The 17,008-nt window shown below is 36.7% G+C and overlaps 1 protein-coding gene across 1 annotated transcript in view; it reads right to left on the reverse strand.

Moving 5' to 3' along the window:
• rnf121 (ring finger protein 121) overlaps window positions 1–17,008 on the reverse strand; it is a 201,151-nt gene that overhangs the window by 32,515 nt on the left and 151,628 nt on the right. Inside the window, exon 4 of the mRNA XM_073824615.1 lies at window positions 4,840–4,994. Within this exon, the coding sequence (XP_073680716.1) occupies window positions 4,840–4,994 (155 nt within the window). The remainder of the gene's footprint in view (window positions 1–4,839; window positions 4,995–17,008) is intronic.

Below are 17,008 nucleotides of genomic sequence, written 5' to 3' on the forward strand. Positions count from 1 at the left end.
TCATTGTTTACATGAGCATATTGGCCTCTCAAAATGGTAATTACTTGTGCTTATTACACGGCTCTTTGGAATGCTTCATTCTGATTGGTCAGTTGAGACATTTGCAGGTTCGTTCTTTTCAAATAATCCCCACTCCAAAGTAATAACGCATGGCCGGTACTACTTGTATGTTTAAAATCCCTCCGTGCCAACAAAGATTACCGTTTGGTGCCATCTTGTGACAAACACTGGACAACCACAATTAACAATGGAAAATTTCGACATTAATCTATTTAAATTGTCTTACTAACGTACATAGTTTTATTGTTAGTCACGTGGTACTATATCGTTCAACGGAAGGATAAAAATGTTAATTTAAAACAAATATGCCAATAAAAGATTTCAAATTCATATTCATGTCCAGTTTTTTTCCTTATGTGGCAAGTAGCCGTGTAATAAGCGGGATAATGTACAGGCAGCCGGTAGTTATTGCGAAATAAGCCCCTTCAGTGTGATACAAGAACATCCTGATCACACTGTCGAGGCTTATTTCTGCGATAACTACCGGCTGCCTGTACATTATCCCTTACTTATCCTGATTCTGGCAACTGATTAAAAACTAAAACATTACATTTCCTTGTGTGAACTCATCTGCGAGTATTGACTTTTCACCTACAAAGACAAACTTTTGACTACATTTCCAGAGCATGTTGATGCATCACACGTCAGCTATTGTGAACGTTCTCCGTACAGCTGAATGTTCCGGTGGATCAGAGGTTAATAATGATATAAATACTGTTCAGTTTCTTGTACAGACCCATCGTTATGTGTCTCAAGACCTCAATGTATCGTCACAATCCACAGTGTTTAATTTGATTTTGTCTGTTTGTTTTTTTTTGTTTTGTTTTTTACTCTCAATGATTTGGTAACTATTGACTGTCATTATATGACTGACAGACTGCAATGGTTTGAGTTAAAAAATATTTTTTTGTTTTTTACTATGAAACAAAGTCACCTACATCTTGGATGCCCTTAGAGTAAGCAAATGAACATCAAATTTTACTTTTTTTGGTGAACTATCCCTTTAATCTGACATTAATCTGCTTATTTAAATACTGTCCTTGTGTGTCTCCAATAAAATTTAAATTTGAAAGTATTTTAATCTCACTGTGTGCTTTAATCCTTTAAAATGTATTTGTGTGGTGTTGATATTCTTTTAGATGGAACCCAGATGATAGCTAGCTTGGCCCCATGCATAAATTGCTGGGGCCAGCATGGAACCCATGGACAATCCCAGTTACAGCCCGTATTTCAGCCCATGTAGTAACCTTGTAGTACCCAAGTCTGGGAACAAGATGGGTCTTGTGCATGTTGCCCAGTTGGGTTCCACCTAGTGGCAAGTGCAATCTAATGTGAAATCCATGTGGGCCGTTAACATGGGGCCGTTATGGAACCCGCGGACAATCCCATACAGAGCCCATTTTTCAGCCCATTTAAAACCCACATTGGCCCCACGTGCAAAACTTAGCTGGGTTAAAGCTGGGACCCATGTGGGTCTTGTGCATGTTGCCCAGTTGGGTCCCACCTGGTGGCAAGTGCAGTCTTATATGAAATCCATGTGGGCAGTTAACATGGGGCCATTATGGATCCCGCGGACAATCCCATACAGAGCCCATTTTTCAGCCCATTTAAAACCCACATTGGCCCCACATACAAAACTTAGCTGGGTTAAAGCTGGGACCCATGTGGGTCTTAAGCATGTTGCCCAGTTGGGTCCCACCTAGTGGCAAGTGTAGTCCTATATGAAATCCATGTGGGCAGTTAACATGGGGCCATTACGGAACCCGCGGACAATCCCATACATAGCCCATTTTTCAGCCCATTTAAAACCCACATTGGCCCCACATACAAAATTTAGCTGGGTTAAAGCTGGGACCCATGTGGGTCTTGTGCATGTTGCCCAGTTGGGTCCCACCTTGTGGCAAGTGCAATCCTATATGAAATCCATCTGGGCAATTAACATTGGGCCATTATGGAACCCGCGGACAATCCTACATGGGGCCCAATTTTCAGCCCATTTCAAACCCACATGGGCCCCACATACAAATGTTGGCTGGGAATGATCACACAACACTTTGATGATTATCGGCCCGACCGATTATTGGCGCTGATATTAAGCATTTTTCGATTATCGGAATCAGTTATTTTCAAAACCGATTTGCCGATAAAAATAATTTAATTTTGAATACGCTCTTTGGCTCCGACGCAGCCTGTCAGAGCTCACCACTCTGTGCCCTAGAGCAGTCTCTGCCCACCGCGCATCTGATTTGTTGGGAGTCGCGAGTCCGACCAATCAACTCGAAGGCTGAAGGCACTGAAGACACAGACAGAACGCTTGCTGGAGCTGCGAGCGGCAGTAATCAGTTGTCTCTCAAAGGTAAGTCAGCAGCAGAAGTTGATTGTGTTTCAGTAATTCACAATCCTTTACGGTGAAGTTGCAAAAACACCTCAATGATTTCCCGGATGTGGAAAACACGGACGGAATCGCGGAATCCAGTCATATACCGTATTTTCCGCACTATAAGGCGCACCGGAATATAAGGCGCATCTTCAATGAATGGCCTATTTTAACCCTTTAGCAGGTATGATCACAACTGTGTGATTTGTCTTGGCTGGTCCCTGATGCGTACCTGATTCGAACGTTTGCCGCATCACGTCATCAGCTGCTGAATTCAAATCTGTTTTGGCGCGTTGGCTGGCGCTGAGCCAGATCGGACGCGCTGAGTGCTTGTCATATTATCACAATTATTCAGTGTTTTCAACCATATAATGCTTATTTTAGGTTTCAGACATTTAAATACACATAAGTACTAGCAAAACCATACATTTATAGTTTGTAAAATAAACACTGATGTCTATGGAAGCGGCAATAATGATCCTACAAATATATTCTGACAATATTTTATTGATATCATTTACAGATTGTGTAGGTAACTATAAAGTGCACACTCCTCTTCTCCCAGCTCACCAGAGACTTACTTTAATGTCTTTCAGGAATGAGAGGATGAATTTGCGTGTTGTAAATCCCACAGCTCGGATTCAGCGTGAACAAACATGGCGGCGCCCATCACCCGGTACAGATCAACTAACGCGGTCATTATAAAAGTGTTTGGACTTTTAAATACATTTACTTGCACATATTTCGAAATCGGAATATCAGATATTTCATAATATAGTGAGCATGCTTGTGAATATTAATAATAAAAAAAGGAAAAACGAAATAAAAGCGATCCATGTGTCTTACAGTGCTAAGGATGCGGTGCGTCACATGAAGCGTCACCATGGAAACACTAATGCGAAAAAATGTTAAAATAAAGGTCGCCTAAAAAAACTCACTCTTTGGGGTTAGATAGAATATTTTAAACTCACGTGTGAAAATTAAAACTGTTTTCATATATAAGGCGCACCGCATTATAAGGCGCATAGAATTGAAGAGGCAGTCGGGGACGCATTCTGATCAGATGTTTTCCATGTTTTTTTATTAGTAAACTCATTTGTAAAAAATTACTTATTTGATTAAAAGATAAATTAATGTTTTTATGCCTTCATTTGCACTGTACTTTAAATTAAAACTAATGGAAATGTGTAGACACATATCGGTTCAAAATATCGTTTATCGCTGCATTTGATCTGTAATAATCTGTATCGGCATCGGCCCTGAAAAACACATATCGGTCGACCCCTACTTTGATGTGTTATATTTACGGTTATTTAAATTCTTCTAGTAATTAAGTATCTATATGAGCTGTTTAAGCCATAAAATTTAATTAAAAGAAAACTAAAAATAAGTCCATAAAATAATCCAATGATGGAACCTATATAAAACCTTTTTCCCAGCTACAAAGAACCCTAAAGGGGTTCTATATGGAACCTTTTGGGGATTCCAAATATGTAGAGCATGATAGAACCTTTTCTTCTAAGAGTGCACCTTGAACATTTGTCGTCAACACTGATGCGAATGCCATGAAAATTATGAAATTATGATATTTCATCATGAAATTATGTGGGGTATAATTTTCATCATGACATGATATTTTGGGGCATGATTTTCATTATAGGATACCTTTGGAGTGAGAATGTGTTCACTATTTTGAATAGATGTCAACAGAGGAGGGGCTTCAAAATGTTCAATACGAGTTTACTTGGCTTTAATTAAGAAACAGCTGATCAGTTTAAGAATTGATTTAATTTAATAATAAATATAAATATAAAAATATAAGCTGTGACTTTTACAATCGTGTTTGTATCTGATATTTTCATTTTGGCTAGTAGAAGTTATGAATAGCAGGTAATATAAAAATTTAGCCAAATTTGCTGGTAAGGGAAAACATGCAAAAGAAGAATGAATCAGCCATTTGAATGAATCAATAAATGAATTAATGTCTCATTAAAAACAGTAACTTCTTGCCACCTGTTGGCAGTTTATATGTTTCATACTTAAAGTATAATTTTTTTTTTAAATCATAACATTATATTTATACAAATATTGCTTGGTAGAAAAAAATATTGCCTAGTTGAAAACTTTGTCACTGCTATGAACTAACCATCACAGAGAACATGAAAAGCTTTGGGAGTAACCTGTCCAACAGACCTAAACCAACCAAGGTACTGGCACAAAAACACTCTTCAAAAATGTCTAACTATTGTTGTTGTCAAAATCCCCAAAAATGTTTTTGTTAATATTGCACACCTCTACTTCAAACAGAGACAGTCCATAAAAAGAAACAATCCCGGACACAAACTCAACCACAGCTAATCGGGCTCAAAGTCTGATAAACATTTTTTTTCCATTTTTGTTACCTCGGAGTGGTGCAGTCCAGTGGTTTGCGGGTAGCACGAAAAGAGATGAACGCTGTAACAACAGAGAAGATGAACCATGTCACCAGAAACCTCCACCAGTGCAGCTTAGTGGTGAAGTACAGAGGAACCATCCACATTTGGAAGAGGGTTACCAACTTGAAAAGAAAAAAAACAACAACATATCTTTATTTAAATGTTAGATTTCATAAATCACTTAGAAAACACACACACACACACACACACACACACACATTATTATAATTATTATAAGTGTATGGTTTGAGTGCAATATTCTATGTAAATTCACTCTTATTTTGTTTATATTACCTGGACACGTCTCTACCTCTTCTGCACATCGCATTACCCCCCTTAGTATAAAGCTTTACCTAATACATCTATAAATGTTTATTATGTCTTAAACTCTTATTTTTTTTAAATCACATTTTTTATATTTTATTCTTTGTTCATTGTGCCATGTAGAGAGATTCATTTATTACAACATAACTTTGAGAGATTGCAATAAACTGAAATGAGTGACAGCTTTCAAAAGGAGCAGTCTTTGCATGCCTTCTTGGCCATATATCATGGCCTGAACTCAAAAGATCTAAGACTTTTTTGATGCACACAAAAGGCCTATTTCTCTCAAATATTGTTTGCTGAGATAATCCATCCACCTCACATGTGTGGCATATCAAGATGCTGATTAGACAGTATGATTATTGTACAGGTGTGCCTTAGGCTGGCCACAATAAAAGGCCACTCTAAAATGTGCAGTTTTATAACAAAGCACAATGCCACAGATGTCGCAAGTTTTGAGGGAGCATGCAACTGTCATGTTGTCTGCAGGAGCTGTTGCCCGTGAATTGAATGTTCATTTCTCTACCATAAGCTGTCTCCAAAGGTTTTTCAGAGTATTTGGCAGTACATCCAACCGGCCTCACAACTGCAGACCATGTGTAACCACAACAGCCCAGGACCTCCACATCCAGCATCTTCACTTTCTAGATCATCTGAGACCAGCCACCCGGACAGCTGCTGCAACAATTGGTTTGCATAACCAAAGAATTTCTGCACAAACTGTCAGAAAACGTCTAAGGGAAGCTCATTTGCATGCTCGTCGTCCTCATCAGGGTCTCGACCTGACTGCAGTACGTTATCGTAACCGACTTGAGTGGGCAAATGCTCACATTCGATGGCGTCTGGCACTTTGGAGAGATGTTCTCTTCACGGATGAATCCCAGTTTTGTACAGGGCAGATGACAGACAGAATGTATGGCATCGTGTGGGTGAGCGGTTTGCTCATGTCAACATTGTGGATCGAGTGGCCCATGGTGGCGGTGGGATTATGGTATGGGCAGGCATATGTATGGACAACGAACACAGGTGCATTTTATTGATGGCATTTTGAATGCACAGAGATACTGTGAAGAGATCCTGAGGCCCATTGTTGTGCCATTCATCCATGACCATCACCTCATCTTGCAGCATGATAATGCACTGCCCAATGTTGCAAGGATCTGTACACAATTTCTGGAAGCTGAAAACATCCCAGTTCTTGCATGGCCAGCATACTCACTGGACAAGTCACCCATTGAGCATGTTTGGGATGCTCTGGATCGGGGAATATGACAGCGTGTTCCAGTTCTTGCCAATATCCAGCAACTTTGCACAGCCATTGTGGACCAACATTCCACAGGCCACAATCAACAACCTGATCTATGCGAAGGAGATACGTTGCACTGCGTGAAACAAATGGGGGTCACACCAGACTAATTTTCGTAACCCCCTGGACCCCCTTGCTTTCTTGGCAATGTATGTCAAGATAGATGTTCACTAATGCTAGAGCACCCTCACTAATTGTGAAGCACCCTTAGTTAATTATTGTCGAACCAGGCCTGTAAGTATGACATAAAATAATTGTTTTTGCTGCATTCATCCAATTAGACCTTTAAGAATGTGGATTAAACCATGTGTTTCCAGATGCTGGTTGAGTGTGGCATTTACACCATAAGAATTTGTACAATGATGATACTCTCTAGTCGTTTTAGACAAATATTGTAAAGCACTAACATCCTTCCGTCGTTATAAGCAACCTTAACTTATGCAGCAATTGGTGGGAACAGACATACATCTATTAATAAAATATATGTAGCCAGGACTAGTCTGTATGGGCTGAATAAAGCAAATCAGTACCTTAACAGTAAAGTTTTGATGGATGACAATTGTAATGGAGGTTAACGAGTACAGTTAAATATATTTGCATCGGTAAAAAAAAATAATTATATATAATTTATATATTATTATTGATAACTATTATTATTATTAAATAAGTAATCAATGATTTGTGACCAATAATTTATATGTATTACTCTTTCAAATGCATTCTCTCATGACCACTGCTGCTATGGGAATATGACGCATCACATCACTACGGAGACTGAGTCACAAATAATGTAGATTAACATGGCAGAGGAAGAGCTTTATCTTCTACCAAATAATTACAATTAACCAAGGAAATAAAAGTGAACTAGCTATCTATACTAGGGATGTGCCCTCAGTGATCCTGAGCACCACTGACATTATTTAACTTGTAAAAATGTGTGGTAAGTACTGCTGCTCCATAGTATAAACAGAGTATGTGTGATCATGTGTGAAAAAGCAAATACGAATTCAAAAACAATTTCAATGCCCCGCATATTAATAGCAGCACCCAGACGCCCACAATTTATATACAGTACAATTACCCAATTATATAATTGCGAGAGAAAGCACTGAAATATCTTTTTTCCTCCAATCTCCTATTTATTCCCTTTTGGGGCTCTGTATGTAGGGCATCTACAAGTTCTATTTCGCAAGAGCTTTTATTTTCATATTTGACGCGGGCACCGCCATTGTTTCATGCTAATGTGTCAGATGCACGGAGAGAGGAGAGGTGCAGCGTGAAGAATGTGCCAATTTCCAAAAAGAAAAAAAAATTATGCGAACATGCTCCTAAGTTCTGATCTAAATCAAATGATTTGCGATACGTGCTTTTTTTGTGACACTTATTATATGTTTGTTATATAAGATGAACAGAAAACAGATCCTTTTTGTCATGTGGCAGTACAAGTCCAGGTATAAACAGAAGATGCACATGTTTTGGGACTGCATATATCCGTTGCTTCATGATTCTGGGCAGATTGCATTGATCTTATGTAAATGTTTTTTTTTTTTTTTAACTGGATGAAAAATTAACAGAAAAATAATCATAACATCTTACGTGGTATAATCTTATTTCTATCAACATTTTTTTTAAACATTGTTATTTAGCAAGCTTATGCTAACATGTTTTATTTTGTTTCACATCGATCCACACTCCATATGCCATAAAGGCAAAGTAAAAAACATATTTTTTATTAAAAAAAAGGAAATAAAATATATATTTTAGGGTTGCACAATATACCGGTACTACGGTAGTATTGCGATACTAAAGCTTAAAAATACCTGCAGTGCCATTGCATTTTTTAAAACTGTAGTATCGTCCTTAAGGTAGTACTGTAAGAAATGTTGTATGCACGGCAGGAACACTGTTAAACACATAAATTTGATCATGCACGCCAGCAGAAACATTACAAGTTGATTGCCAAAATGTCCTTCTGCTGTGCTTTACAGGCTATGTATACGCTTTATATGGTATTCAGTGTTTCCCGACGCTTCAGTTGCACGTCCTTGTTCATGCTGCAGTTTATCAGAAGAGAGGGTCTGATTCAGACCGTGTGATGTTATTTAAAAAAATAGCAGCTTAAGAATCACTTATTCAATATCATAATATCTTACAAGAAAGTATTCTCACAGTTTTATTGATTTGCCCACTTTTAGAACAGGTGTAATAATTTGTTTCTGGAAGCATCTTTGTGATCACGAATGCAATTATATTCATTAACATAGCGGCTTTGCACTTGGTTCTTATCAATCATTATATATATTTTTTTAACATTATAAATAAATATGTTTTAATATACACTTGGAATATAGAACTATATATAATATAATATAACTTGGAAATTTCAAGATATGCAAGTCAAAATGCTCCTGACAGTTCAGCTATATGACACGAGCAAGAGTTAAGAGTACTGTTTTTGTTTCGTTTCTGTGTTCGAATCCCAATCAGCATGGGCAAATCACTGATACACTGAGCCATTTATAAAAACAGTCCTGAAGGATTTAGCCGTTTTGAATGCATTGTTTGAATGACTCAGTGATTTAATAATGAACACTTGGTGCCACCTGCTGGTGGTTTTATTTAAAACAATCTCATAACATTATTTATGCAATTATAAATACAGTCTAAATGTATAAATACCACATCTAAATGTCACTTCATGCAGCTTCTGTGCAGTGCTAAGAGGAGTTTTGTTTACATTATTTAATGGATAACAATAGCCAGTCATTTATTCACATTAATGAAGTATTCAGATCAAAAATTTTCTCTTTTCTTTTACATTTTTTTTTTTATGAAATTTTGATTCTTTTTGTAGAACTGAATTTTAAATTGACAGGATACTGCATGGTATATATATGGTAACACTTTCTATGAAGCCCCCATTTATAAAACATTATAAGGGTATTTCTAAGGCGTTATAAAGAATGCAAAATCCATTATAAAAACCCTTTAATATGTTATATCATCTCATGAATAATCACAACAACAATTATAATACATTATAATATATGAGTATTTAAGGTTATAACTTTTAATACTATGATTATTTATAACGCACAATGGTTGCTATATTAAATCTACTTAATTTATAATAGACTATATCATACTACATTTATTATTTACATTATATTATGTTTTATTGATGGTCCCTTAGTCTATTGACTATAAGCAACCTTAGGCTAGGTAGAAGGTTCACGTACTTGCAAAGTTACTCATAATCAGTTTGTCTTTTGGGGAACCATTCAAAAACAGTGTTAGCATATATTTAGCATACTACTAATCAGAGGTTGCGTTAGACTTCCACATTGCCTGTCATTTTGACGGACAGGGTCGTAAAAATTCCGTCATAATCTATTATTATCCGTCAGTTGAATTTTCATATTTTAATTATAATAACACATTTAATTGCTTTTATTTTTGTTCACATTTTCATTTTTAATCATGAACCTACAAGGCGAGCATACTGTATAGGTTTATGCACTTATTTATGAAGAGAACAGATGGATCTCAGTGGATCTTGCTGTTTTCAGTTCACGAATTAACAGTAGTGCGCATAACTAATAAATCACAATAAGCGATTACGCTCTGTGCTTTCTTACTTTCAATATGAAAAAGTCTCAGATTTCAAATTCTGTCTATTTCACCTAGAAATTCAAGCAATAAATACCGTTTGGCGCTCTTTAATGTGGCGTGAGACCGCTGTAGTTTATACTGGGTGCTCGCATGCGCGTATCAAAAGATTCCTCGTGACAGTTTCGTTTTTGTTCTGTATCCAGTGCTCTGCTGCCACATTGGAGCGCGGTCGCCACCAACTGGACAGGGGTGGGAATTACATTTATAATTTACAACAGATCACCCGCAGTGTAATCTGTCAAAATGACGGAAAGCCTTCAGATTTTTCCGTCACTGATTAAAAAAATCTGTCAATGACGGACAATTTTCGGTTAACGCGACCTCTGCTACTAATAATAATTACTGCTAGCTGACATGCAGTTGCAGAGTTACTTATCAAAAGCTGTCTAAAGTGTACCATCAAAATAATCAAACTGATAATACAAATGTGTCATATTACACATTCATCTGGTCCAATACCTGATCTTATGGCTCTTTGAGAATTATTATTATTATTATTACTTATAAGTGGTCTTTGTATGCTTTAAGTAAAGTGACATGAGTAGCATGGCAAAATATCAGACATAATATACGTAATAACTATGAGGAGGTAATCATACTCTTAAAAGCTATAACCACAAAAAAGTAAAAAAAATTATAATACATTATAATTGTTACCTTTCTTAGGTTTACAAGTGGGGCTGCACAATTTGGGGGGTGGGGGGAATCTAATTGTGATTTTTCTAGTTAAAAATGCAGTCATGATTTAAAAAAAAAAAACCAACAACAACAAAAAGTCTGTAAAGAACACCAGCAGGTTTGTTGTGCTTTAAAGTGTCATGAAACCCCTGTTTCAGCACTGGTTGTTCACACACCAGATTTGAAAAAGACTCAAGAAATGAGTGTGTAAAGCTGTGGAAAAGTGTAAGTGAAGAGGGTGGGAAGAGAGTAGACCTACAACACACTCATTATACAGATAAATGAATATTAAAATATGAGCAGAGAAAGAAAAAAAAAAAAATGAAAATGCCCTCTCAGGCGCACCCAAGTTGTCATAATAAATATGTGACCCTGGACCATAAAACCTTAAGTAGCATAATAGGTATATATGTAGCAATAGCCAAAAATACTTTGTATAGGTCAAAATTATAAATTTTTCTTTCATGCCAAAAATCATAAGAATAAAAATAAAAATCATGTTACATAAAGACATTTGCTAATTTTCCCTCCATAAATATTTCAAAACTTTATTTTTGATTAGTAATATGTATTGCTAAGAACTCCATTTGGACAACTTTAAAGACATTTTTTTTTTCAATAGCCCCTTTTACACAGCAATCCCGGTAAATTGTTTTAAAATTACCAGTATGACTTTACCGGTAAATACAGAAATATGCTTTTCACACAGGCAACGCCGTTCTGACTTTTTAACTGTAAAATACCTTTTACACATCAGCATCAAAATGCCGGTAAATTATGTAATGTCAGCAAAAGCACTTTAGTTTCACTATCTATTTAATTTGATAAAGTATGAATGACAGGCATAAGGGGATAAATAAACAGAACACGTTTTTGCTCTTATAAACCCAAGAAGCACATAATAGTATCCAACTGCAGAGCAGCGGCACTGATGAATGAGAAAGAAGGCTGGGTCTGTAACGTAACACTTGAAACAGCTGTGAGACGAAGCACAGTGGTCAAAGATATTCATCAAGTGCATATTTACATAGAAAAAAAACTAATTTAAAAAAGCAGCAGAGATTTGTAAACAGCTCCGAGTAATAACGTCATCTCCATAAGAATGCTATGACTGGCCAATTTGGACCAAAGCAGACTATTGGTCAGCGGGTTCTACGTGCTCATACCGGTAATGTTCATTCCGCATTCACACAAAGCATCATTCTGACAATTTTACCGGATTTAACAAATTTACTGGTTTATTTAAAAGGTCCTATTTACACATGATCTATTAACAGTAATTTACCGTTAATTTACCAGTAAAGATTGTATGTGTGAACGGGGCTAATATGTAGATTTTTTGCACCCTCAATAGCAGATTTTCATATAGTTGTATCTCTGCCAAATATCGTCCCATCCTAACAAACCACACATCAATGGAAAGCTTATTTAGTCAAGTTTCAGATGGCATATAAATCACAATTTCAAAAAATTTACCCTTATGACTTGGTTTTTCAGTCTTCTCAGTCTCCTTGAAGTCTCCTCCGTATTGATATTAGATATTATTAGGGGGCAGCCGTGGCCTAATGGTTAGAGAGTCAGACTTGTAACCCAAAGGTTGCAGGTTCGAGTCTCAGGTCCGGCAGGGATTGTAGGTGGGGGGAGTGAATGTACAGCACTCTCTCCACCCTCAATACTACGACTGAGGTGAGTCCCTTGATCAAGGCACCGACCCCCCAACTGCTCCCCGGGCGCCGCAGCAATGGCTATAAATTATCTAATTTACCTTAGAAATACGTGCTAAGAGGAATAAGATTGTTTATTTCGAGGAGATCTTTTATACAGTGTAAGTAATGTTTCTTATTGGCATTAGATAATGTGTTGTTGTGACATAAAATTGAACAAGCTTACTAGTTGGACTTCCAAAACTATAATTCCTGACTAAAATGTGTGAAATCAAGTGCAACATTTTGAAATACCATTTCATTGCATATTTTTGTTTCATAAACAATATGATATAAATTAATGTTTAGATGATATAAAAGAAATGTCTAAGAATGCTAAAACCAATATTTACTGTGAAATACAATCTTTACTGTTTATAATGTGCTTAATAATTTAGTTTTTGTTTCAGATGTTGTTGTATGATAATAAATACAAAGCATGCGTGCATATGATACAAAATAAATCACATGGGCAATATTGCAAAGGTAACAATATAGTTGCTCCTGGCCTATCAACATGCTCACTGATTTATTCCTTTATTTATTTATCTTAGTGACCAGATACCTATATGAATATTTTTGGGAAAAAATTATAGATAATACTTTTATTTAGCAAGCATGCTTTAAATTGATCAAAAGTGATGATAAAGACATTTATAATGTTACAAACAATTTCCGTTTAATCTAAATGCTGGTTTTCTGAACTTTCTATTCATCAAAGATTTATGATAACAATAATTATAAATGCTTTTGAGCAGCAAATCAGAATATTAGAATGATTTCTGAAGGATAATGTGACTGGGGAAATTATGCTAAAAATTTAGCTTTAAACCCACAGGAATAAATTACATTTTAAAATATATTCAAATAGAAACCAGTTATTTTAAATTGCAAAAATATTTCAGAAGTTTTTTGCTGTACTTTGGATTAAATAAATGCAGGCTTGGTGAGCAGAAAAGGCTTTTTTAAAAAACATTACAAATCTTACTGTTCAAAAACTTTTGACTGGTATAGTATATACCTGTATATTGTTACCATGTTTTCTCTGTCTTTGTCATTGTGTCATTGTGATGCTCATGTCCATGTTTTATTGAGCAGTTTCTGCTGTCTCACGTTTTCCTGTGTTCAAGTTTCGTGCCACGGTTTTTGATATTGCACCCACAACATCTTGTGTTGTTTATTTGTTCCTAATAACTGCAAGTAAATCTCAACTTATATAAATATATACATTTATTTTGTCCTCCCAGTCCCACACCTGACTGAAAGGCTCATTATGCAGCTCATTATGTGGGCCTTTGTCTTCACAGGTGTGAATCACAGTATTATTCATAATTATTCACACCTTGCATAAGCCCTTTTGAAACCAAAAGTGACTTCAAAACTAAATATTGATTTGAGTGAATGATTGAACATCACATCAATTTTCACATCATTTTGAAGCAAAAACTCAAGGCTACAAGATCCAGTTCTCAAAGGTCTTGTGAACAAATGTTCTATATGTGTTTTATGGCCTTATTTCAGTGACTTCTCAAAAACACAATCACTCACATATTTGTTGTAGCTGTAGCATTTTGTGCTGAATACAGTGTTATCAGACTTTAGCCATTAATGTTTTTAAGATACTTAAAAGAACACAATTGTCAGGCCATGTCAAAAGGTCCAAAGGGCCCCAAATCACCTTCAGACACCAGAGGGTTAACACATATAAATCACTTTTTGCGACGTTGGCTTAACTTTGCTTTTTTAAACCTGAAAATTTTAATTGTTTAAAAAAATAAAAAATAACTACTTTTCCCTTAATAATGAGTGCTGCATAATGAGTGACATAATGAGTACTATTATTGTTTTCACTGATGTGCAACCTGTACATATATGTTAACATCTCAGAAAATGTGTTTTAGGGTTTTATGATACTTTAAGTAGTACAAAAGCAGGCACTGAACACATAAATTGTGTTTATAAGGTGTACTGCATACTCCACTCATTCAGATGCTTCAGAGCCAAGTGGTTGCATTCCTCAGCAATCACTCATGGATGACAGTGTCTTTAGGATGTCTTTTCTGGATGCGGTTATTTCCTGGTCTCCTCTAACCTCTTGCATGTCTGGGCCATGAGCAAGCTGACATGGCATCCGTGGATGGTTCATGCCCTGATTGTAAGAGCATGACCATGACAACGCTGCCTTTTTGGAAGAGGTGGAGTCCCCTCTACTGCTACCCAGCCCAGTCCCTCTGCATCGCACAGGGCCACATCATTCAGCACTCTGGATGATCTAAGGGTGACTATTCCTCAGTCCTCACTGACCTTCCACTCCTCTAGCATGTCAAGCTCCTGAGAAAGTTTGCTGGGCCATCTAATGGCAGCCCTAAAATGTCTTTCGAAGGAAAGCGATACAGCCCATTCTCCAGGCAGCCACTAAACCCTTCAAACAGACAGCGAAGTGGCCCTGAGACAGGCGGTGGTGACTGCATTGCTCCTTCTCCTGGAAGAGGGCTGGGTGGAGAATCTTTAATTTTTTGATCTGCCAAATTATCAACAAAAGAGCAGTTTCCTCAGTGTCTGGGTCATACTTGGTGCAGTGCAGCAGTAAGCAACACAATGCCTAAATTCATTCAGAGGAAAAACAGATTCCAATAAAACAATTTTAGAAGGTTCCTGAGGTATAAGGCATCCACAGCCATGATAACGCAACCAGGATTCATGCGACTGCTTCAGCACTGGCTTCACAGCTAAGGCCACATTGCGTTACCATCACGCTGATTTGTTGCCGGACTTTCAGGCCCTGGTCAGACCTTGCTTTTCTACTGGCAGGAGTGCCCTCAGAAACAATTGTTCAGGCATGCTGTTGTTATAACAGATGCGCCAAAAACAGACTGGGTTGCTGTATGCAATGGTCACATAGCTTTGGGCTCTTAAACAGGCCTTGACTGCAGTGGCAGATCATTTGCCTGGAGTTGCTGGCAGTAGGGGAGAGTGGGAACAGTTGCAACGTGTGGCAGTTGCAACATTGCTTATTTCTTCAAGCAGGAATAAGGTACAGTGATAATATTCATACAGCACATGCTTTATTGGCCCCTCATACTTCCTGTAAGAAATCAGTCACATGTGATCATTCCTTCTACCCAAAATCATTTTCTTGGTAAAAAAAGTAATTTTTTTAAAGATTAGATTTTGTGTCATAGTGTCTAAGTTGTTTGTGTGACGAACTGTAAAAACATAACATTTTAATCTGTGCGTTCTTAGTTTCTAATAGGCATAGCTAGCGTGTGCCAATGATATGTTGTCAAGCTAATACACCAATTTTTATCATGGCTATCACTGTAGGGACAGTTGCAACACACTGTTGCAACCATCCCAACATGCTGTCCCTTACCACAATATTGATTTAAAAGCTTGCCATAACATTACATAATTGTAATTTTATAATGATAATACTAATGAACCCCTTTTATAGTTAGTTATCCCTCCTTTTTTTAAGTGAATAGGTAAAAAAAAGTCTACTTGTTACTTAACAATGTTTTTAATTTACTATTCTTTGTTTTTTTTACAGCCAATTTACCTTATTGAAGACCTTGACTGTGAACAAATAAAATAAAGAAATTGCTAAATTATATTTAAGAATGATTTCATTACATTTCACTTTGTCTATTTAAGTGTAAAGTGTACGTATATTATAATATATACACATGTTGCAGCAATATGGGTGAGTAGCTGACAGAGGTGGCTTTATTGTATTAAAATTTCGGCTTTCTAATACAAACAGTCTCTGAGAAACTATAAAGGAAATGCAAAAAGTGTTGCAACCGTCCCCACTCTCCCCTACTGCTCGCCCCTCTACGAAAGGACCTTCTTTCTCAGGAACGGGACACCATCTGGCACCCACTTCCAGACCTTTGGAGCCTCCACGTGTGGCTCCTGGACAGGATGCGGATGACTTAGGTGGCTTACGGCTTACCACGAAAATGTTTGCTGCATGTTGCTTTTTAAAATGCATGTTATATGCGGTTCAAATTCAGTGCTTTCAGTGATGGAGCAGCATTTACTGAAAACCATGTTGTGCATATTTTTTATTACAAATATTTCAGTCTTTGCGATTTCATAAATACATTAAGTTTTGTTTTATTTCAGTCAATCATGCAGCCCGAACCTAATCAAACATCTCTAGAGGGAGGTGAAAATATCAGTCCACTGCTGGTTACTATCCTGCCAAACAAAGTTTGAGAAGATTTGCAGAGTAGAAATGAATACTTACACCATTGTGATATATTAATAAATATCACATTTAAAAAAAATAAAAAATAAAAAAAGTAATCTGACTCTGACAAATCAGATTTTATGGAGTGTAGATTGATGGGTTAAAACAATTAAAAGCATTTTAGCATTAGGCACCAAATAAGTGCTGAATAAATGTAAATAAATATTTTGTGCTTAAGTGTGTGTGTTAGTGTGTGTA

The sequence above is a fragment of the Garra rufa genome, chromosome 19 (genome assembly GCF_049309525.1).
Source record: "Garra rufa chromosome 19, GarRuf1.0, whole genome shotgun sequence".
Classification (NCBI taxonomy): Eukaryota; Metazoa; Chordata; class Actinopteri; order Cypriniformes; family Cyprinidae; genus Garra; species Garra rufa.